At 36.3% G+C, this 23,813-nt stretch overlaps 1 protein-coding gene across 8 annotated transcripts in view; it reads left to right on the forward strand.

The window, feature by feature from the left end:
* TBC1D5 (TBC1 domain family member 5) overlaps window positions 1–23,813 on the forward strand; it is a 448,530-nt gene that overhangs the window by 222,487 nt on the left and 202,230 nt on the right. For all 8 annotated transcript variants that reach the window (XM_087945081.1, XM_087945079.1, XM_087945078.1 and 5 more), the window contains one exon: window positions 5,175–5,241. In XM_087945081.1, coding sequence (XP_087801207.1) covers window positions 5,175–5,241 — 67 coding nt within the window. The remainder of the gene's footprint in view (window positions 1–5,174; window positions 5,242–23,813) is intronic.

A 23,813-nucleotide genomic window follows, 5' to 3' on the forward strand; every position in this document is an offset into this window, starting at 1 on the left:
AAAAAGCTTCCAGCCACCGTGAGTTTTTTTGGGTGCAGGTGCAGTCCAGCTGTAGCCTCTGAAAGGGGAAACAGGGTGATGCAGGATTAGCCCAGGCCTTTGACAGATTAGGCCATGCCTGCCTGGGCAGAAAATAGGAAAGGAGAGAGAGCGGGGGAAAAGAGAGAGAGAAAGAGAATGAAAGAGGGAGGGAGGAAAAAGTGGGATATGGAGGGAAGGAAGGAAAGAGGAAATAGAGAGAAGGAAGAGACAAAATAAAGAAAGAAGAAGGGAGAGAGAAAGGAAGAGAAATGAAAAGGATAGACAAAGAAAGTGGGGGATGGAAGGAAGGGACAAGAAAGAAAGAGAAAGAAAGAAAAAGAAAGGGAGGGAGGGAGGGAAGAAAAATGAATGAGACATCTAGTCCAACCACCTGCTCCAGCAGGGTTAGAAGGGTGTGTGTGTGTGTGTGTGTGTGTGTGTGTGTGTGTGTGTGTGTGTGAAAACTCCAAAAACAGGTCAAGTAGCTCTGGGGAGGTCAGTCATAAATTAGAACACTTGCTAAACAACCGGCCATTAAGCGAGGACCACTTGTATTTGCTTTGCCAGTCTCATGGCCACCTGGCCGCGCCCACCTAGTCACACGACTGACAAGCCACGCCCACCTGGTCACATGACCACCAAGCCACGCCCAGCCAGCAAGCCAAACCCACCCAGTCGCATGACCACTAAGCCACACCCACAGAATCAGTTGTTAAGAAATTTGAATCCCACCCCTGGGTGGGGGCATTGAGGATGAGTTTGTAGCACCAAGGGGGCGGTGGACTGAAAAAGTTTGGGAACCACTGATTTAAATCAAGCCTTTTTTACTAGTGATTTAAATTGTGATTTAAATCAACTTGATTTAAATCAAATCCATCCTGGTAGAGACACATGAGAATAATTTCGAATAGCCATGGGGATAACAAATACCTATGGGGATATTTACCCAAGCTATTTGCAACCTTCACTGCTGGTTTGCTCATTGATTTTGTTTGTGGGAAACCAACAAAAGATTACGAATTGTGAATGAAGAAACTGCAGCCAAATGTGACCACTTGCCAAGTGCCCAGATCACAATCATGTGACCATGGAGGTTGTGCGGCAGCCAGAATTTTGATGACCGGTGGTAAATAACACTTGTTCAGCACTATTGCAACTTCAAACAATCGCTAAATGAATGGTTGGTAAATATGCAACTTCGTTTATAACAGTTATTGAATTACCTGACATCAGCTGAACATGGCTTCGAGAAGGTAAATGTTAAAAGCAAGATATAAATCCAAAATTAAATTAACATTAAAATACAAAATGTATAATGATTAAACTGCAAAGTTGTTAGTTGCCAAATGCTTTCACCAGGTACTAAAAATGCTTGCCATTGGCTCCCATCATGCCACATTTCTGATAAGGGGGACCAAGAAGCAGCTGTTCCCTAATATTTTTGCACAGGCACAGGCAAAAATATTATATTAAATTGAGTTGAATTTCAGATTAATTTGGATTAAATTTCTATGCTTTCTTTTGGAAATAATAAAGTTGAGAGACTTTTATATTTAATATTGATTATTCAATCAAGAATTTAAATGTTTGTATTCCTTCATATAGAATGACAATTCAGATTTTTATCCTAAACAAGTGGGAATTACTACCAAATAGGAGAAAAAAAATTTAAATTTTCTAAAGCAATCAAAGCTTTCAATTACTATTGTATAGATAATTTTCTCTTTTAAAATGTTGATATAATTTACAGTTTTATTTGAAGAAGTTCTACATCTAATACAAAAATACGGTGTTCTGAGTTTTTTTAGCTTAATAATTATTTTAGAACTATCCAAAATGCAGTATACAATTCTTTAGCTGAAGAGGTTATATTTGGTTTCTATATGCTGCTTCAAGCTTGCTCTGTTTAATCATTTTTAAAGCTTAGGTGGTGTAAATTGAATTTAACACTGTAGTTGCGAGGGTGTTATACAAAAAATCCAAAAGGAAAGCTTATGGTGCTGATTCTTATTGATCTCAAACTCTGTAGCACCCTCTGTTGTCATGTGGAAGCAGAATCAGGTACACTGTTTTCAGCAACTGAATATTCATCATCCAAATAATAAAGTGTACTTTATTATATAACTATACAAAAGTTAATAGTTTAACTTTTAACTTAAAACCTAATTTTATTCCTATTTTTGTAGTTCATCAAGTAGTGAGTTTAGACTTATTGCAGGTTTTTTTTTTTTACAAATTTCTATAATATGTGATTTGTTTTATAGAAAGAGAAATTTCACATGTGTGGTATATAAAACTTCCAAGTTGTATGTTTCCCATAACATTTTTAATTCTTTAACTGCCATGCTTCAAATAGAAAAAAAACTGAACTTATCAGTGCTAGAATAAAAAATGTATAATTGTACGGAACAGATGTTTTCATAAATATTTGGTATAATTGATTTCAACTAGAAACAAAACAATTGCTTTTTTTCTAAATTATAATACCTTTCCCTATGCAGATAATTTTAAAATACTGTATTTAATATTGTTAATGAAACAAATCTATCTTTTGAGTTTCACAGTGAAAAAGAAAGAAGACTTGATTGTATTATATTTTGATCTTCAAATCAATTAGAAAGTATTCTTAAGTGGTAAAGCTAAAAATCTCTATAAAAATAAATTACAGTAAATTCTGGCTCAGCAGGAATCTTTTTGCATTTATAATTATTAGTATTACATAGTATTGCCATACCCTTTGACCTCCGTTTCCCACAGCAGTTTTCTTCCAAGGGCTAAAATTCAAGAATTGTATATATTAACATCATATTTGTATACTGTGTGTGCTGCCACTACAGAAAAGAAAATATCCACTTATTCTTCTTGGGTGCCAATTTACTTTCCTTGCTATTTCTGCATTTATAAAAATACTGTTTAATTGAGAGAGCATCTTTTTAAAAAAGTTTTAAAATAAGCACAGCTTAATTGTTTTACACCTGAAAGCTCAACTGCAGCTGCAAGAAATTTTGAGCAAACCAGTATTCTTGACTGATCTGTCATCTACAAAGTGTGCAAAGAAAAATAGGTAGCTGTCATTAAAATTACATTTCAGCTTTCAATAACCATTTAATGAGTAGTGTAATTATATAAGTATGGTACCTCAAGTACTTCACTCAATAATTAAAAATAATCTCATCTTTAAAGTGAAAGCTCTAATTATTATTTGACTTAACCAGGACCACTGTTATGATCTCCAGTGGCATCTCAGAATGTTTTGAAGGTATAAATTAAAACTGAATAAATCATTAAATTATTAAGCTTTAGATATGCTAAAATGAAAGTATGTAGTATTTTTAAAATATGCAATTGCATTTCACAACTTTCTAATGTAAGCAACTTCTTTCCTTTTCCCTTTTTTTCTTCTCTAAGATCACAGATTGTGCCCTTTTAAAAATATACATATTGGTATATGATTTTTTTTCTTGAGTTACTTCAGAGCAGAAACCATGGTGATTAATAATGATCAAACATTAACTATTTTTTTACAAAAAAGAATGCAATATTCTTGTTATATTTTTTTGTCCTTTTGTCTTGATTTGTGAAAAGTAGAAATTTGAAATTCAAAATGTTTAGATTATCCAACCAGCAAATTAATTTTCTTTTATAACTTTAATAATAAAGACCTTTGTGCAACTTACAAAGAGAAAAAGATTTTTTTCAACTACAAATTTATATTTTAAAGTTGTCTACAATTAATAAATAATATAGTTTTGTTGTCCCCTTATTGATGTGTTCCCATATTTAAATAGAAAATAATATGGGCAAATGTAGTTTCTATCTTAAATCTGCTCTATACTATTTCTAATCAATTAGCTCTATGAATTGATTTCCCCCCCAAAATAAACATTGATGATCTTCTGTTGTTCCAACCTTTTAAAAAGAGGGAAAATGTGCTTAGAAGTACCTGTAGAGCAAACAATATGATATCAATACCTAGAAAATCCTTGAAAACATAAGTAGTAGGTTTGAAAGTTCATAGAAAGAAACGTGATTACTAGAAGCCAGTATGTTAAAGATACTTGTTGCCAAATAAATCATAGTGCTTTTTTGGATAAAGTGATTAAAATAATCACTTTAGATTATGAGTATGTTGTGGTTTTAGAATACAAGAGTATGTTGTGGTTTTAGAATACTTAGATTTCAGTAACGAATTTGACAAAATTGACAGTTTATAAGTTCAGATGAATGTTTCCACTACCTGATGAAATTGTGGTTGGTTGAATTGCTATACCCAGAACAATTGTAATCCTTAATGGATTTATATTTATTGAAGGGAGTATATTATGTGGTACCTTAAGGCTCTATCCTAAGACCAGTGCTCTTCAAAATCTTTAAAAATACCTTGGATGAGGGATAAAAGGAAAGTTATCAAATTTGGGGGACAACATAGTCTGGAGTTGGGGACTTTCTGAACGCATCAGAAGACATTCTTAAATTTTAAATTATCTCAATAGTTTCCCCAGTATGTTTCCATCAGTGTTTGTGCTTTTGCTGCTACTTACCTTCCCTTTGACCCATCCATCCTGATCTTTGAAATACCTTTCCAGAAATCTTGAATAAAAGACTTTGTCAAATTTAATCTGCTAAATTTGAAATCACTTAGGTCTATGAAATCAAGTTTTTACTGTCTTTCAGAAGAAATGTGCTACTATAATCAATCGGGAGACTAAATTGTATTGTTCGTATTTTAACATTAATGTTCATTAGTAGAATTTATAGGGAGGAAGAAATTTATAAAATTTGATTTATCAGAGCTCTTGATAGAGCTATTAACGTGGCTCCTTTTCCAACTTTACTTCTCTAATATCATACTGTGTTTGCTTTTTAGTATAGTACAAGGTAGCTATTATCAGTTATTGAAGTTAAAAAATAAAGCTTCTCATGTATAATGGTAAAGAAGTCTGTAGAAAACTATTTATTGTATAGTGCCTATTAAAAATATTTTTAGCATAGGAATTACAGGTCTTACAAATATTCCCAAGGTGTGATTGTGCATAGTTGTATAGTATCTCCAGTTACATTGTATCTACAACAAAAGGTCTAATATTTTTATACATTCATATTTGTGCATCTTGCAGTAACATACTGAAAACTCTTATGTCTTATCATTTCAGATGTGTCAAATGAAAATGGAAGAGTACAGCTTACTTTGGATTCTGATGGGATCTTTTTGTCATATAGGTGAGAATCCTACAACTTTTCTTTCTGGACAGCTTTTCTTAAATTTACATTCATAAAAAAGAGAAAATAAAGTATATTTATATTTATTAAATGTATCTTATTCTCATAATGTTTGCTGAACTTAAATGGATCAGAAAATTATTCAAAAACTTTGAATCTACAGCTTGGAATGGACAATTATTGTGATACTTACCCATTTTATTTCAAAAATATAAAAGAAACATTCAGTATATTTTTGAATATCTACAAATAAACTTCTTATAATCAAATAGTAAAATATGTTAAGGAAGTTGGTTGTCACTTTTAAATTCACTTCCAACGCTCATATCATTTTATAAAGATTATCTGCCTATGACTGTCTCTGGAGAATCATCGAGGTCATGGTTGTCCCAAAGGTGCTTTCTCAAAAGGCAACTGGAAGGCTTTGGTTTTATTAGTCATGATGTCTGCAACTGGTCCAATGAAAAACTGTACAAAAGAGATGGTTTGCATCCATCAAAGAAAGAGACTGAGTTACTTGGCATTAAATTCACAGATTTCCTGGATAAACATTTAAAATGAACAGCGGGGACAGAAAATTAATGGATTCAGAACATTTCTGTCCCCAGCAACCTAAAACTAAGAAGCATACCAGCGCATGCAAAATAGATGTTTGTGCAGATAAAATTATCAACCTTGATACCAATCAAAATCAATCATTTAATAGTGAGTGCCATACCATGTGCACTAATCAAACAGGTGGCAAGAAAGTAGGGGCAGGCAGGCACAACACAGGTAATGTAGACAGTAAACACAGTGTCAGACATAAAGATCTCAAGTGCCTATATACAAACGTACAAAGTCTGGGGAACAAACAGGGTGAACTCAAACTACGAATACATGAAGGTAAATATGATATAGTTGGAATAACAGAAACTTGGTGGGATGAAACCCATGACTGGAATATACTGGTAGAAGGATACAAACTGTTCAAAAAAAAAACAGACCCCATAAAAGAGGAGGTGGAGTTGCACTGTATGTAAAGGACCACTATATTGCTGTAGAAATGCATGAAACCAAAGATGAAAACCACCTAGAATGCATATAGGTCAATATAAAAGAAAAAAGAATGACATGGCCATAGGTTTATATTATAGGCCACCCATTCAAGCAGAAAAAAATAGATGTCTTTTTTGCCAGCCAACTAACTAAGATATGCAGGAAACACACAACAATAGTAATGGGAGACTTCAATTATCCTGATATCAATTGGAAAACTAATTCTGCACCAAGTGAGAAATCAAATAAGTTCCTAACCAACCTAGCTGACAACTTTGTTGTCCAAAAGGTAGAGAGTGAAACTAGAGGGACAGCCATACTGGACTTAATTTTTACAAACAGAGAAGAAGTGATAGAGGGAGTTGAAACTGCAGGAATCTTGGGTGAGAGTGACCATGTCATACTAGAATTCAACCTAACACAAACACAAGCAACAGAACATAATGACACCAGAGTCTTGGATTTTAAAAGAGATGATTTCAATAAACTCAGAGAGAACTTGGGAAAGATTCCATGGATGAAAATCCTAAAGGGGAAAACAACTCAAGAATCTTGGGAAACTCTAAAAAGTATGATCATAGAAGCCCAGACCATCACAATACCACTGAGAAGGAAAAACAAGAAATCCAAGAAGAAACCAGCATGGCTGCACAAAGATCTCTCTGGCAAATTGAAAGAAAAAAGGATAAGTACAAAAAATGGAAAGAAGGATATACAACTAAGGCAGAATATCAGCAGATAGCCAGAATCTGCGAAGACGAAGTCAGGATAGCAAAGGCTCAGAACAAACAAAGACTTGCAACAAAAGTCAAAGATAATAGAAAAAGTTTCTTCCAACATATAAATAACAAGAAAAAAATCAAGGAAACAGTCGGTCCACTAAAGAGAGAAGATGGCAAGGAAGTAACAGGCAACAGAGAGAAAGCAGAACTGCTAAACTCATTCTTTGCATCTGTCTTCACGCAAAAAGAAACTATAGCTCAACCCAGCAAAAACATAACTGTAAAAGACAGACCAGAAATAAAAGTTAAAATAAGCAAAAAAAATAGTAAGAGAACACCTGTCTGATCTTGATGAAAACAAATCACCGGGGCCTGATGGATTATATCCCAGAGTTTTAAAGGAGCTGGCAGAGGTCATCTCAGAACCACTGCACCATATCTTTCAAAAATTCTGGAGTACCGGGGAACTACCAGAAGACTGGAAAAGAGCTGATGTGGTTCCCATCTTCAGAAAAGGGGAAAAAAAGACAGACCCAGGAAACTATAGACCAATCAGCCTAACATCAATACCCGGGAAGATACTGGAAAAGACAATAAAAAACAGATCTGCCAACATCTAGAAACAAGTAAAGTAATAACTAGCAGTCAGCACGGGTTTGTTAAAAACAGATCATGCCAAACCAATCTTATATCATTCTTTAACACAGTGACTAAATTAGTAGACCAGCAAAATACTGTGGACATAATATATTATTTCAGCAAGGCATTCGACAAAGTAGACCACAACCTACTTCTTAGTAAGATAGAAAAAAGATAGATATCTAACCATTAAAGATAGATAGCACCACCACTAGATGGACTTGCAACTGGCTGGCAAACCATACTCAACGAGTAGTCCTTAATGGGTCTAAGTCTACATGGAGGGAAGTAAGCAGTGGGGTGCCACAAGGTTCTGTCTTAGGCCCAGTACTCTTCAATATCTTCATTAACAATTTAGATGAGGGAATAGAAGGGGAACTTACCAAATTTGCAGATGATACTAAGCTGGCAGGAACAGCTAACACCCAAAAAGATCGGCTCAAGATCCAGATGGATCTTGACAGACTAGAACACTGGGCCATATCTAACAAAATGAAATTCAATGTAGAGAAAAGTAAAGTCCTACACTTAGGCAAGAAAAACCAGAAGTACACATATAGACTGGGTGAAACCAGGCTCAATAGCAGTAACTGTGAGAGGAATCTTGGAGTCTTAGTGGACAATCAGCTAAATATGAGCCAGCAGTGTGCAGCAGCAGCCAAAAAAGCTAATGCAATCCTAAGTTGTATTAACAGAGGGATACAATCAAGATCAAGGGAAGTACTAATACCACTCTATAAAGCCTTAGTAAGACCACACCTAAAGTACTGCATCCAGTTTTGTTCACATTATTAAAAATATGTCGAGACTCAAGTACAGAGAAGAGCAACCAGGATGATTAGGGGACTAGAGGCTAAGATATACAACAAACGGTTGCAGGAACCTGGGCTTGGCTAGTCTAGTAAAGAGAAGGACCAGGGTAGACATGATAGTGGTCTTCCAATATCTGAGGGGCTGCCACAGGGAGGGAGGGGTCAAGCTATTTTCTAAAGCGCCTGTAGGCCAGACAAGGAATAATGGATGGAAACTAAACAAGGAGAGATTTAACCTGGAAATAAGGGGAAACTTTCTGACAGTGAGAACAATCAACCAATGGAACAGCTTGCCGTGGGAAGTTGTGGGAGTGCCATCACTTGAGACTTTCAAGAAGAGATTGGACTGCCATTTGTCAGAAATGGTGTAGGGTCTCCCGCTTGGGCGAGGGGTTGGACTAGATGATCTACAAGGTACCTTCCAGCTCTGATTATCTGTTATCTGTTATTTTTCTTTGTTTTTCTTTGAAGACATTTTGCTTCTCATTCAAGAAGCTTTTTCAGAAATTGCCTGTGACTGTTTCTTTGAGCAGCTTTCAAGCTGCTATTTAGATTCTTACCAATAATCATCTTGACTTCCATTAGTCTATTTTTCAATTATTATTTTTGCCCAAATTTTGCAAGTACTTCATTAAATGAAATGATATTCTGTCAATTCTCCTAATATTTTGAACGGTTCAATTTTAGATGTTATTGAGGATTGTAGGAGATATAGTTGGAGGATGACAGATTGGGGAATCTTGTCAAGTAAGGAGTCACAAGAAGTTGAACTGCATACTTTTTCAATATATTATGGTTCATCCACAGTCAGCCACATGGTTAGATTGGATTTGGCATTTTTATCCACCAACCGAGTCCTTCTCAAGGACTTGGGATAGCAAGTGTTACTGTCTGATGGTATTAAAGTTATATCAGGATGCCTTTTGCAATTGACTAATGGTTCAAGTAGAACTCCAGTTGTTTTGGCATTGCATCCAAAACAAGAGCCTGTTGTTATTGATACTGTTTTTGCTTTCTTCTGTCACAGGTGTAGTTACATTTGCACGTCTTTGAATCTTGTGGTTTTCTCCAGTTCTTTGTTTTCTATTCTGCTTTCCTCAGGTACTGCCACATCAACCATCCTCTTTTGTCTTTTTTTATATCATTTGCTTAAACTGGAATTTTATGTGGCAGGTGCTTGTCTGTTTGAATTCCCAGAATACATTATCTTCTTCACTTTCTATTACTTTGTTTATGTTGTGGTCCCAACAGTTTTTGTGTGTGTAAGTAAGTAGCATTTCTTATAAATATTCCAGTGCACCATTATTTCTACTTGTTTGTCATCAGTCTGATATTTTTATAGCAGCTAGCTAGGTGGTCATTTTTTTCAGCTTCCTTACAGAAGCAACATTTGCTGTCTATTGCTGTCTTCTCAGTTCTGCCATTTGTGAATGCTTTTGTTCTAAAACCTAGATCTTGTGAAGCTAGAACCAGCCTTCTGTCTCCTTCTTTAATTTTCCTACTCTTAGCCATTGGCAGGTCTTATTATCTGCTTGGTCTGTTTGTTTTTAAATGTATTGGCCGTGTAATACTTTTTCTTGCCATATGTCTTTTTTATTCATTATTTAGTCTTTCTTGTTATATACAACCTCCATTCATATTGGTCTTGTTTCTCTTACAGTTTTTTAAAACCATCTTGTCAATTAAGTCTGGTCAATTAAGACTAACCATTAAGGTGCTTCAACCTCATCTTCCATTTTGGTAATGTATTGTTTGGCACTCCCCCCCCCCCCCTTTATTGATTTTGCAATTCAGGTATTCAGGTACAACTGTATATCAGTTGGTTTGCTTCTTGCAGTAAGTTGGTGCTTATATTTGATATTACCATATTGATATCTTTTAATTCTTGTGCTAGCTGTTTCTTTGGAACAAGCTTCAATGTGCACAATCTTACATTTTTTTTCTATGTGCTGTTTTTGATGTTCAATTATTATCTGTTTCACTTTTCTTCTTTATTCACTCTGAGGAGAAAGCAGAGAAAGAGGTGCTTGATTTGGGAATGAGAAGAATTCAGTAGCTATGCTGGCTTCCTCTACTGCTGTCTTCCCCAGTTTACCTCTATAATCTAAACTATTTCCGGCAAGGCTTCAATTTCTTTGCCTCATGTAGATCTTTGCAATTTTTCCAATTCTACTTCTGTGAATACCTTATTTCATATTATAAAATGATGCTGATCTCCTAGCTTCTGTTCTATTACTACTTATTTACTTAATGAATTAATTAGCATATGACATCTACAGAGATCATGCAATCATTGATATACAACATTAATAAAACATTATATGGACAAACACAAATATGTTTAAATAAAGCACCAGCATATGTATGTATATAAAATCTGTAGACAAAATAAGACTTTGTTTTCAGTTTTCATATATTTGTGATATCCGATTTACATTCCAGCTTTTCTTCCAAAAGTCCTGCAGCTGCTGGCTCTAATTGCTCAGCCAACAGTCTTGAATGCTATAGCCTATTTGTCACTAGATATCCACAAACTCCAATACTTAGTACTGTCCTTGACAGTATAACTGATCCTGAGCGATAACTGATCCAGTATCAGTTACTGTAAATTATGACTCGCCATATCATTTAAGGGAAAGGCACTCTTGATCTGGCTCCTTTGATAAGACATGTCCTGCATGATTGAACTTTTGGCGTAGGTCTCATCTGCCCCACAACCATGTGAAGGTAGTGCTGCTCTGGGGGTACCTTTTTATTACAATTGTTGGTTCACAACCAAATATTTAGACTAGATCTAGCATTTTGGTTCATTATTATTATTACATATATTATGGCTGCCAGTTCTTTAGCTGGTGTTGGCCTTCCTATATATTGAGTCCTTCAGAAGAACCTAGGAAGTCATAATGTTTTGGTATAGTATCAGAACAGATCCAAGCAGTGTGGCCTTTTGTAATTGATAGATGGATATGTTGTCAGTGGGCATAATTTTCTAAGTGCTATTCACAATGTGCCGATAACCATTTTTGCCGCAATCAACCCATTCTGATTTTCAAATCTTGACACTTTGTGATCTTCTCCATTGTTTTTCTTTTATTTTGCTGTCTCCTAGTATTGCTACATGTTATCCACATTTCCTTCTTTTATCATTAATATTATTCCTTTTTTCTTATTTTATTAATTATTATATATTAATACAATACAAGGATTAGAAGGTTATCTATAAACTGCTATCTAATGGAGGAATCCACTACTATAGTATCCTGTCAGATGGCAATCTGGTTTCTGTTCAAACACTTAAATCAGAAAACACAAAAAAAGAACAGTTCAGAGTTTCTTGGAACATTCTTTTCCAATTTTGAACAGTTCTTACCATTAGAAATTCTCTCCTGAACTCAAATTAAAAACTACTTTCTTTTTTGTAAGTGAAATCTATTAATAATTGTCAATATATTACTCAGAACACTATTGCCCGTAGTCTATATGGTAGTTTTTCAGATACTTTAAAGCATTTATAATGTTTCTTCACAGCCGTCTTGTCTCATCTCCAGGTTAAACACACTCAGAATATGAAGGTGATATTCAACAGGTTCTGACCAGTTCTGGAGAACCGGTAGTGGAAATTTTGAGTAGTTTGGAGAACCAGCAAATACCACCTCTGGCTGGCCCCGCCCCCATCTATTCTCTGCCTCCCGAGTCCCAGCTGATCGGCTGGGTCTTCTTTTGTTGCCCTGCACATGAGGACGAAGATGGAAAGCAGGTTAGTGGGATGGGGAGGGAATAGAGATTTTGCAATATCCTTCCCTACCACGCCCACCAAGCCATGCCCACCAAGCTACACCCACAGAACCGGTAGTAAAAAAATTTGAGTCCCACCACTGCATTACATACTTCTTTTTCTAGCCATTGTCATCTCTTTTTTTTTTTTTTTTTTGCTAATGTTTTTCTAAAATGAGTGTCAAACCTGAATACAATAGGGTTTTATCAAGATAGTATAAAAAAACAATGACTTCTCTTACAATGGCTGTAATATTATTTTTATCCTTCTTGTCTTCTTTCCTATCCCCTTATCTGTATCATATTATGGTTATTATTACTTTGTTCCTTTGCATGTATGTTGAGAGTTTCTGCACCAGAGATAAATTCCTTGTGCATCTGATCACACTTGGCCAAATATTCTATCCTGTTCTGTTGTATTGCATTGTGTTCCATTCTACCCCACCCCATTCCAATCCAATCTATTCCATATCTTGATACTTTTGCCTAGAACTGCACTTGCTTGTTTTACAGTTGACTCATACCGTTGCTCATGTGCTGTAGATCTTTTTTTGCATATATTACCCACAGTAGTGGGACTCAAATTTTTTTTACTACCGGTTCTGTGGGCATGGCTTGGTGGGCGTGGCAGGAGAAGATTCTGTAAATCTCCATTCACTCCCCACCCCACTAAACTGCTTTCCAGTGCCATTCTCCTATGCAGGGCAACAAAAGAAGACCCAGCCGATCAGCTGGGACTTGAGAGGGAGAGGGCCAGTCAGAGGTGGTATTTGCCAGTTCTCTGAACTACTCAAAATGTCTGCTACCGGTTCTCCAGAACTGGTCAGAACCTGTTGAATACTACCTCTGCTACCCACTGTGGATCTTCCATCAAATATTTATGCCTTTTATTTTACCTATTCAAATGTAATACTATGTCATGCATTTACTATGTATTTGCCCATATTAGAATTCGTCTTGCTGTATTCTCATTATTCTGCCTAGCTTAATATTACTAGATTCTAAAGTATTTGTTACACCTCCATCTTTTTACAATTATGCTTACAAACCAACTGTTTAATTATCTTTTACAGAGTTTTGTGCATTGTCAATGTCTAGCATTGAATGTCTTCCATGATAGAGAAGACCCGTCTTTAAATAGTTGCTATATGATATTTAGTTGTTTTCTGTTTATAATTGCACCTGTGCAGTTGATGCCAGTCAGCCATGTCTGTATGCATGTGATCTGACAATACACTTATTCACTGTTTTGGGCTTATATTCTACAACCAAAACAATGAACCTAGTAGCTAGTTTCTATTATATAAATAGCAGAAGCTATAAACTAAATAATATACTTAAAGTGTTTGAGAGGAAATTAATTATGATGGCAGAAACTTATTAAACAGATATCTTGCACTATTAGTAATATTAAATAGATTAGTATTACCAAACTGATTATTTATTCAACATATTTCCTACACAGTTTAGCACTATTGATGTTTGGCAGAAGTTCTGTTAGCTGCAAGAATAAGGATAATAGAAAATTAGAAGAATTACAAAAGAAAAAACTGAAATATTACATTGGCATAAGTATTCAGACCCTTCACTCAGTACTTGCGTGAAACACTTTGGCTGCAATAACAGCCTTGAGTCTTTTTGAGTATGCTGTGACAAGCTTTGGACACCTGGATTGGGGGATTTTCTGTCATTCTTCCTTGCACACTGATTGCCCCATCACCTTTTCACAGCTTTCTCCACAAAAGGAGATTAAAAATAGGATGATAGTGTGTAGGAAAAGGATATCCAAGATAGACCCTCCTAAAGGAGACATATTAATGCCTTTTTCAAGAGCACTGGAGTTTCCACTTCCTACAAAAGGTATTCTACTTCTCAGATTTTGTATATCTTTCAGATTTGGAGGGAATGTGAACAATTTTATTCACTTTTATTTGTATGGAGTTGAGGGCCACAGTGGCTCATGTAAGATGCTGGGCTTGCACACTACTGAGGTCCGCAGCCCGGCGGTTCGATCCCCATGAGTGTATAAAACGCACAGGGACAATAAAGGAGCCTTCCCCAAATGCCTACCAGCATTCAGGCGTCCCATAGATAAAGATAACATCGCCCGGAAAAATCACTTTCACAAAGGCAGGCAGCCACCTCATTGATCCATGGCTAAGACATCCCATACGAAAGATAGATAGATAGATAGATAGATAGATAGATAGATAGATAGATAGATAGATAGATAGATAGATAGATAGATATTTGTATTTAACTGTTTGGAGAATCCGAAAATACAGATTTAGTCTTTATTTCATTATATTTAGTTAGTTAGCTTACTTTATTGATTAACCCATGGGCCATGTTAAAGTGCAGAGTTCCAAACACAAATTATTACTAAAACCCAATAAAACAATTTAAAATGGAATTGGAATAAAAAACAATTTAAAATGAGATTGGAATAAAATACAATTTAAAATGAGATTGGAATAAATAAAATAATTTAATATATGGATAAATAAAATATGATAAAATTATATTTCAATGTCACCCTACAATCTGCTCCAATCAGTCCCACACATGTTCATCTCATCCGAACCATTTTGCTCAAGTACTGTGCTGTACTAAATGTTGTTTCAAATTCCGGCCGCACATAAGGTGATTGTTTTGATATGGGGTTCCCAATGGAACATTTGTTTAGTATATAGATCGAGGTACCTGTCTCTCACCCTCTTATACAGGCAACAGTCAAATAGGATGTGAGCCAGGTCTTCTACCTCTGCCGCTCTGCAAATGCAGACACCCATTGTAGGGTATAGAATGGAATCTTCCATATCTGGCCATTGTACAAGGATTCTTCTGTACATAGTGGTCTGCTCTGTTAAAAAAACAAAGAATCATACTTGTTCATTGGTATATGAATAAGATTGCGGTTAGCCTTTTTCTCCCCATGTTGTCATGTAGTCAACTATTATAGTTTTAAAACATCTTATGGCTGTATCTTCATTACAAGATCACAGAATAACACTTGTGCTTCAGAATTAATGTTGCAAGGAATAACAATGCTAAAATCATACTAAACCATAAAATAATACCATCTTTTATTGCAGTGTATAGTATTAATTTACTTTTACAATTAGAAAGTGAAAATGATAGAGCTAGGTCATACAGTATATTAAAGAAGAAGAAAATGCCTTGGCTTTTAATAGTTTGCAAACCTGGCACTGCTATTAAGTAGCATTACAGCATTTAAGGTGTGAAATGAATATTTTATGCTCAGTAACAAGTAACTCCAAACATATAATGAGGCGAGCTGTAAATTGCTGGCTCCAAGTTACAAATTACATTGCAAAGAACAGAAGAGAGCTTGATGAGCAGGAATGTAGGAATGTTAACATTAAAATGAAGTATAATTGTGTAAAAAATTAATAATGGAGAAATAGAAATTGGCCAAATCTCCAGTGTCTTCTGAGCAAGCTTTGAAAATAATTGAAATTGTTAACATAATGAATGAAACTAGAAGACCAATCTTTATAATTCAGTGCATTTATTTATACCTAATCCTAAACAGAAACATGTTACTGTTTTTAATATTATACCATTTTGAATTCGATGTAGAAAAATCTGAAATACAGTATGCATGTTTATAATTGTAGGAATTGACTATTCATAACATATTCATCTTCCTTTTTCATGTTGTGTGCTGTGAAGTAAATGTTTTTATTAGTGTATTCCACAACTACGCATCTAGAATTTTAGCCTGAATGTCTAGTTGATCAGCCTAAAGTGAGAAAGACTTTCATATAAAAGATGAGTCAACTAGTGATTCATTATGAAAAGAGGTTTGCACAGATATGGCTAGAAGGTTTAATTGACATTTGTCTTTTGAAATACTTTTTATTGATCCATATTTTTATTTATTTCAGCCCACCACAAATAAATTGGAACTCTTAATAGTTTTTCACCCACTTTTGTCTAAAAGGGGTGTCAAACTGGATTTCTTCAAGGACCAGATCAGCATTGTAGTTTTCCTCTGCGGACTGGTGGCGGGGGAGATGGGACAAATGCCTCCTGCAGCACCCTGCTGGCCAAAATGGGCAGGGGGCTGCACATGGCCCTCCATGCCCTATTTTCAGCCTCCTGCAACACTTTGTAGGGCCTCCGCGCGGCCTGTTTTTGGCCATCAGAGTTCTGCTAAAGGCCAAAAATGGGCCCTGTGGAGACCTCATGTGGCCTCTGGAGGGCCTGTTTTGGCGGGCAAAGGCACCGCAGGCCGGTTCTTTGATATTTACAGCCCTATGGGCCAGATTTAAGCATCCCGCGGGCCACATCCAACCCGCAGGCCTTTGACACTCCGGTCTAAAAGTATGTGCTTCTTAATAATTGCAGTGCAGACATTTTACTTCCATTTGCCTTACTTCCATTTATTGCAGTTTGGTATTTTAGGACAGTGGTCCCCAACCTTTTTTGTACCAGGGACCAGTTTCAAGCACAAACACTTTTTCAAGGACCGGGGGGGGGGGAAGAATCCGAGTTTTGTGGTTTGCTTGCAGACATTTCATTACCCGACTAGGTAACATCTGATGTTGTTACCTAGTCGGGTAATCATCTGCCAGCAAACCACCAAGTTCAGGAGCGCCTCGGCCCTGCCTCCCTCAGCCCCATCCCTCAGGTGTCTCCCTCCCTCCCTCAGGTATCTGCCTCGTTCCTCTCTCAGTCGCTCTCTCGCTGCTCCACCAGCCCAGGAAGAAACTGCTTCAAAGAAGCCGGGGGTGGCTTTTCCTGTCGCCGCAGCTCCTCCGAAGCGCCCGTTTACCCCCACCCCGCCCGCCCGTGCGCGATTCAATCCACAGTGCTCCGTTCTGCCTGCCTGCCTGCCTTCTTCGTTTTGGAGCAGCCGGCTGATAAAAAGAGGCGAATAGTTATTATTCTCAGCCGAAGCTGCTCCGAAGCGAAGAAGGCAGGCAGGCAGGCAGAACGGACACTGGGTTGAACCGGCGCGCGCGGGCGGGATGGGGGTGACCGGGCGCCGGAGGAGCTGCGGCGACAGGAAAAGCCACCCCATGCCCAGCTTCTTTGAAGCAGTTTCTTCCTGGGCTGGTGGAGCAGCGAGAGAGCGACTGAGAGAGGAACGAGGCGGGAGGAAACCCGAAGCCGCTGAGCCAGAGAGCAGGACAGGCTTGGTTGCTTCCTCCCTCCCCTTCTTTCATTTGTGTCCTTGATCCCGATCCCAGCAGCATTCACCGAAGGCGAAGAAAGCCGCCATTTTTTTAAAAAAAAAATTCTTTGCGGCCCGGTACAGAGTGCTCCACGGCCCGGTACCGGTCCGCGGCCCGGTGGTTGAGGACCCCTGTTTTAGGACATAAAGAGCATAATTTATCCTGTTTCTCAAGATAATTATTATTAAATGGCAACAAATGTAAAAGCATTGCATGCAATATTAATATTAAATAAGGATTTCTAAATAAATATGGATCAATGAATAAGAACATTGAAAAAATTTTGGCAGGCCAAAAGTCTATTTTAAAAAATATTGAAAGGATTTTGACGTAGCAGAAGAATAAAATAACAGGCACACTAGATTGGAAATTCCAAATCCTTCTTTCATGTTGCCTCCTATTACATTGCAGATGGGATGGCATTGAAAGAAAGGCTTTTTGAAAAGATTTTGAACTGAGCCAAATCTATACAGGAAATGTTGATTCTTCAGGAAATTTGTTATTCACAATTCTTATGTTTTTATAGATTACCAATAATATGGACCAGTAACCAGTGAAATTATCTTAAATTGTAACTGATCTGTTTATTAATAAGGTTGTAGTTTTCTAATTGAATAGAGTAAATGTACCTCAATTTTAGCTTTACTCCATAATCCATTCTATTCACTGTAAGTATCCATTACACACAAACCTGTAACAGTACAAACCATTGTACATTATAATTTGCATCAGAATATATCAGTATTATTGGTTAACTCAGGGATGTTAAACTGAAGATCCGGCCCATGAAGTGCTTAGATCTGGCCCGCTGGTCATCCTGGAAACAAAGAAGGACCGGCCCATGATGCCTCTGCCAGCGAAAACAACTCACACGGATCCCTCCCAAGCTCCGTTTTCACTGGCAGAGGGTTGCAGTTAGGCTGTCCCAGCCAAAAACAGAGATTGGTTGCCCATTTTCACTGGCAGAATGCTCAGGCCACCACAGGAACCCCTGACATGAATGATGTTAAGCTGGCCACGCCCACCCTGGCCATGCCCCCCCCCAGCCCCACCAAGATCAAATACAACCCTGATGCGGCCCTCAATGCTATTGAGTTTGACATCCCTGGGCTAACTTAATCTTTGTGATATTCTTAATACAAGTTTGTCTTCTCATTTAGACCAGTAGCCTCCAACCTTTTGGGCATTAGGGATCGATTCTGTGGAGACAGTTTTTTCTGCAGACCAGAGGGGGTGTGGTTTCACATGCTGCCTGCATACCACAGATGGGGCTTCGCTTGTTTGCACGGCCTGGTTTGTGGCATGCTATGACCCAATCCTGGTCTATGGATCCAGGATTGGGAACCCCTGATTTAGACACTTGATCTATTTTAGCAATATTGCTGTATCATTTAAAAGTTAATTGAGTGATGGATTCGTATACATACTAACATTACATTCAATTGTGATGTTTATTTAGCATTTTTAAAGCAAGAAAAAAATCCTCTCTTCATGTCCAACATGTGCATTTAAAACTATAGTTATAATTTTAAATATTTAACAATGTAATAGAGAATAAAACGAACAGCAGAGTTTGAAATACCTTAAGGATATTAGGTAAGGATCAGAGGCACTGGTTTGAGATGGAGGCTATGCAAAATAAATATATAAGTAGAAAGACAGATAGATAGATAAATCTCTTAATTTTAGACAGATGAATTTTCTACTGGTGTCCATTTTTCAAAATTGCCCATTGTGGATTTTTACTCATTCCTTTACCCAGCTTCTATAGATAAGGAAATCTAGAGCAACATCTCCTTGAAGGACTTAATACTAGACAATGCAATCAATAGAATTTATTCTTGAACATATTTGAATTGTTTTTAATGAATTTGCATTTGCAATATTTTGGAAAAAAATATTTTTCTTTTTGCACAAAACGCAGGTAATAATTTTCAAAAATCACATGTCCCTTTAATTAACAAACAATAGATTTCTCTCCTTTGCAGTGTAATAACCACTAAAAGGTTTAAATGCTATCTTTCTCTCCTTCCCAAGGGCAGCTGACCTTCTCCTCGCCAAAGAGGTGAACCTCTTGCCAGCACATATGACTACAGACTATTACATTAATCTGTTTAGCCACAGTACCAGCTGCTTGCATGTTTTTAATTATCTTATTAGATAATATAACAGTGACCTATGAAATAAAAGTGAAGGTGAGGATTTTTAACTTTTAGCATTTCACAAGTATTTTCTTCAGTGTATACTAATATGTATCAATAATATTTCTGTTTTTAAAATAGTTGAATCAGGCCTTCATTTTATTCAATGGACAGTAATTTTAAGAGAAAATATATTTAAAGATTTAAATTATATTTTATATGTAGTACTAAAAATACTTACATTAATTTCACTTTTCACTTGAATGTTAGTTTGAATGATTTACTCCAGTAAATATTGATTTGTCATATCCATATTACTTTTTTCTTATTTTCTGATATATCATGCAATAATTTTCTGAATAAATCAATAGCTCACAGAGAAAACCATGTAGAATGCTTGAATTTAAGTTGCAGGTTCTGCTTCATGTAACATGGTCTTATCTGTCTAGTATCATTGAAATGTGTATTCATATGTACGAACCGTTGGCATTGCAATGAATCTGTCCACAAACCTTTTACATAAATACAATATTTAGCCCTGCTTTCAAGCAAGGCCAAGTTATTCCCAGGTAAGTTGAAAGTATATCTAAAATAATGTGAGAGCTTCATATTATCTCAGATACATTTGTGACTCCTCAATTCCCTCTTGAGCTCAGTTGAAAGCAAATGCCTGGATTAAATCAGTTTCTGGCATAATCCAGAAAAGCCCTTCTTTAGTTAATTCAAGCTATATTCCATTTTATGATACTTTAGCTCAGCTTTTTGATGTTGTAGAATACAACTCTGTTATCCATGTCTGCTAATAGTGATAAATGACAGAAATATAGGCAAGCAGATCTTTCAGAAAATGATGCATTCTAATTCAGGGGTCGCCAACCTTTTGGACCTCGGGACCACCAAACTCATAATTATAGATCCCAGGGACCACTAACCAGTTCTGTGGGCGTGACCTAATTTGTGGGTGTGACTTGGTGGTCATGTGACTGGCTGGGCATGGCTTGTATGTAAATATTATAAATATTTATATAAATGTTGAATTTTTTATAAAAAAAGAGCAACTTTTACCCAAAATCAGGCAAAGAAGTCAGGCAGATTGAGTTGCTCACAGAATCACAAATTCATTCAGAGATCTATCTATCTGCCATTGGCTAGCTCAGTCTGTCACATAAAATTTGCTTGCAAGCAAACTCATAAAATTTGCTAGCAAGCAAACTTACAAAATTAACTCACAACACACCATGCATGTAGATATTGAATTTTTTATTTTTAAAAAAGAGCAACTTTTACCCAAAATCAGGCAAAGCAGGCAGGCAGATTGAGTTGCTCACAGAATCACAGATTCATTCAGTGATCTATCTGTCTGCCATCGGCTAGCTCAGTCTCTCAAATTTGCTTGCCTTGAGTCTGCACTGAATTTGCTTGCAAGCAAACCTTCAGTTCTAAGGGAGGTTTGGCTGCGCTGAGCCGAAGATCTAAAGACTAACTAGAAAGCAGACTAACTGCTTTCTAGCTAATCTAAATCTCCTGGCACAGCAGAACAGATGATGGTCGGAAAAAGGAAAAGTAGCAATTTAGCAAGCAAGTTTACTGGGTAAGGAGTGAGTGGGCGGGGAGGGTTCCCGTGGGCCATGTGGACGGCGCAGCCTTGTGTTTCTGCGCAGCCTGGATTAATTGCTTTGTGGGGGTGCTCTGGGGGTGAGATTTCTCTGTGGCCCACCAAAATTTTCTCACGGCCCACCAGTTGGCGGCTGCTGTTCTAATTCATCGAGAAAAAGTCAGTAAGGAGGAATAGCAAAAAAGCAAGTTGCGTGGTTTCTAGGATGAGTCATCAAAGAGTATCAATCTTATTATGAATCTTCGTTTACTGCTTCTGCCAATTGGCTTTATGTGTACAGCTTTCTTTCTCTTTCTATGTAGCATGTTTCTTTGAAAACTCAGTTCAATAAGTTGCACTCATTGTAGTCACATTTTAGGTATTTTGTTTTTATTTGAAATAGGAAAGATTGTAAGAATATATATAAAAAAGGGAGTTGTGATTCTCTAAGGCAAGTGTATAGCTAGACTTATGCTATTGTGCAAATGACAAGAGAACACATTGCTATAATATTTACCTGGAATAAAAATATTGTCCATTGAAAAAGTTATGAATACAGATCACATCCCAAAAATATTACAAAGAGTTTCTTTTATGTAGTCCTACTTTATTTATTATATTATTATTAATAATAATATAATTATTATTTTTCATTAAATGGATCAGTTTCATTTATACTTTCAGATCTCTCCAAGTGCATAAATGAATGATTCTCTTTTATGAAACAGCTGTTCAGTATTTTGGGGTAAAATTAAACAATAATGTTAGTAAAGGGAAAAAAATCAAATACTGAAATAAACTTTGGGGAAATTTCCTGTTCATAATTCTAACCTAAAACATGGCTTTAAATATACATGTGTGAGAAATAGCAGTGCATAGAAATGCATAGTACTTCTGTGTGGAGATAGTACTTCTGTATGCTCAGATTTTTGTTTCCTCCTCTAATGGGTCTGAAGCAGTGGTGGGATTCAAAAAATTTTACTACCGGTTCTGGGGGCATGGCTTGGTGGGCGTGGCAAGAGAAGGATACTGCAAAATCCCCATTCCCACCCCACTCCTGGGGAAGCTTACCAAGCTATTCAAAATTTCTGTTACCAGTTCTCCAGAACTGGTCAGAACCTGCTGAATACCACATCTGGTCTGAAGAAACAAAGACCACATAGAGGAAAACAGGACCTAGCTAATATAAGTGTGCATATAACAGATACCTATTTTTTTTTCTCTAATGTAAGGAGCAATTGTGAAACAAGACAGATTTATAATATTAATGGAAACTGATGGCATAAGGTTGGTTCCTTTCGATAAGTTACTTTGCAGAGGAGCATCCACATGTTTGAACTGAGAACTCTAGGAATATATTGGCATAAATTCTAAGCTACAGAAATAATAAAGGCAAATCTTTAGATTACAAAATTCAGCCTCATCTAGTTTTTTTTAAAAGAAACAAAATATTTTAACGAAAACATTAAAGGTATTAAAGAAGTAGTTTGAAATAAAATTCTATTTCTTTAAATCTTAAATATTTTATACTGGTATCTTAGTCAAAGATGTTTTAAATTTCAGCAATTTCACCTCCCTATGAATACCATTCATTAATTGTTCATTACTAAAATGAATATAATGAAAATATTTATTAAAAGTCTGAAATACTGTGGGAATAAAATAAACATTTTGTTTCACCAACATTTCTTAATTCAAAACTCTAATCTAGAGTGCCAGTGTGACCGAAACTGACAATTAAATCATACCATCTTTCTGGGGTGTTGAATTGTTCTTTTTAAATTGTAATCATCCTGGCATTTGATCATTTGAGAATTAAACTAATCCATAAGGTTTTTAGTGACCTAAAAAACAAGAACAGCTGCTGCAGAATCTTGGGAATGTTGCTGGCCAAGTTAAGTAGTTTAAGAATCTGCAAAAGCTGTAGTTTTTTTCAACACTACATTCTTGCTGCAAGTGGTAAACTTTTACTTTCAAGGATTAACCATCATGCTTATGTTTTCTCTGTGTGTGCATATGTGTGAATTTCAAGATTTTTTAATTGTTTCCTATGATAGTGTCCAACAAATGTTGGAATTATAGACACTTTGTTATTGGCTATGACAAAATTCCATTTAAAAGTTTTGTAAAGGAAAACTTGTGTCTGAAAGAACTAACAAGTTCATGACTTCTGATGCTAGTAGTATCATTAGGTTAAAATTTTTGATTTCTTTCAACATGCTTGCTAGCTTTTGTTTCAACCTCAGAGGTATATAAAGCTTCTGCGGGGCAACTTCTGAATTGTAAGTTTTGCATTACATTTGTGGTCTTTTTGTACTACCCAGAAAGCTTAAATATAAATGCATCTTTCCAAATTTACAAATGTGATGCATGTATTTTCTCATGGTGGTATAATGGTCTTTGACAAAAGTCCTGTTGACCTTGATGACTATAGAATTCTGTGGATTAGGATGAAATACAACATAAATGCTGAGACAGAGATACTATTTATCCAAAATTCATTTGTCAACCCCTACTTAACTTTGGATAGTTTTGCTCTTTCCCAAAGGACCATGTCAATGACTTCAGGGTGCTCTTAGACTTGCAGCTATTCCTGGATTGGCAGCAGGGACCTTAGGCCACCTTTAATTGGCATGACAATTGAGGCT

The sequence above is a fragment of the Notechis scutatus genome, chromosome Z (genome assembly GCF_049901735.1).
Source record: "Notechis scutatus isolate UNSWTSFEM ecotype Mainland chromosome Z, rNotScu1.2, whole genome shotgun sequence".
NCBI classification, from domain to species: domain Eukaryota; kingdom Metazoa; phylum Chordata; class Lepidosauria; order Squamata; family Elapidae; genus Notechis; species Notechis scutatus.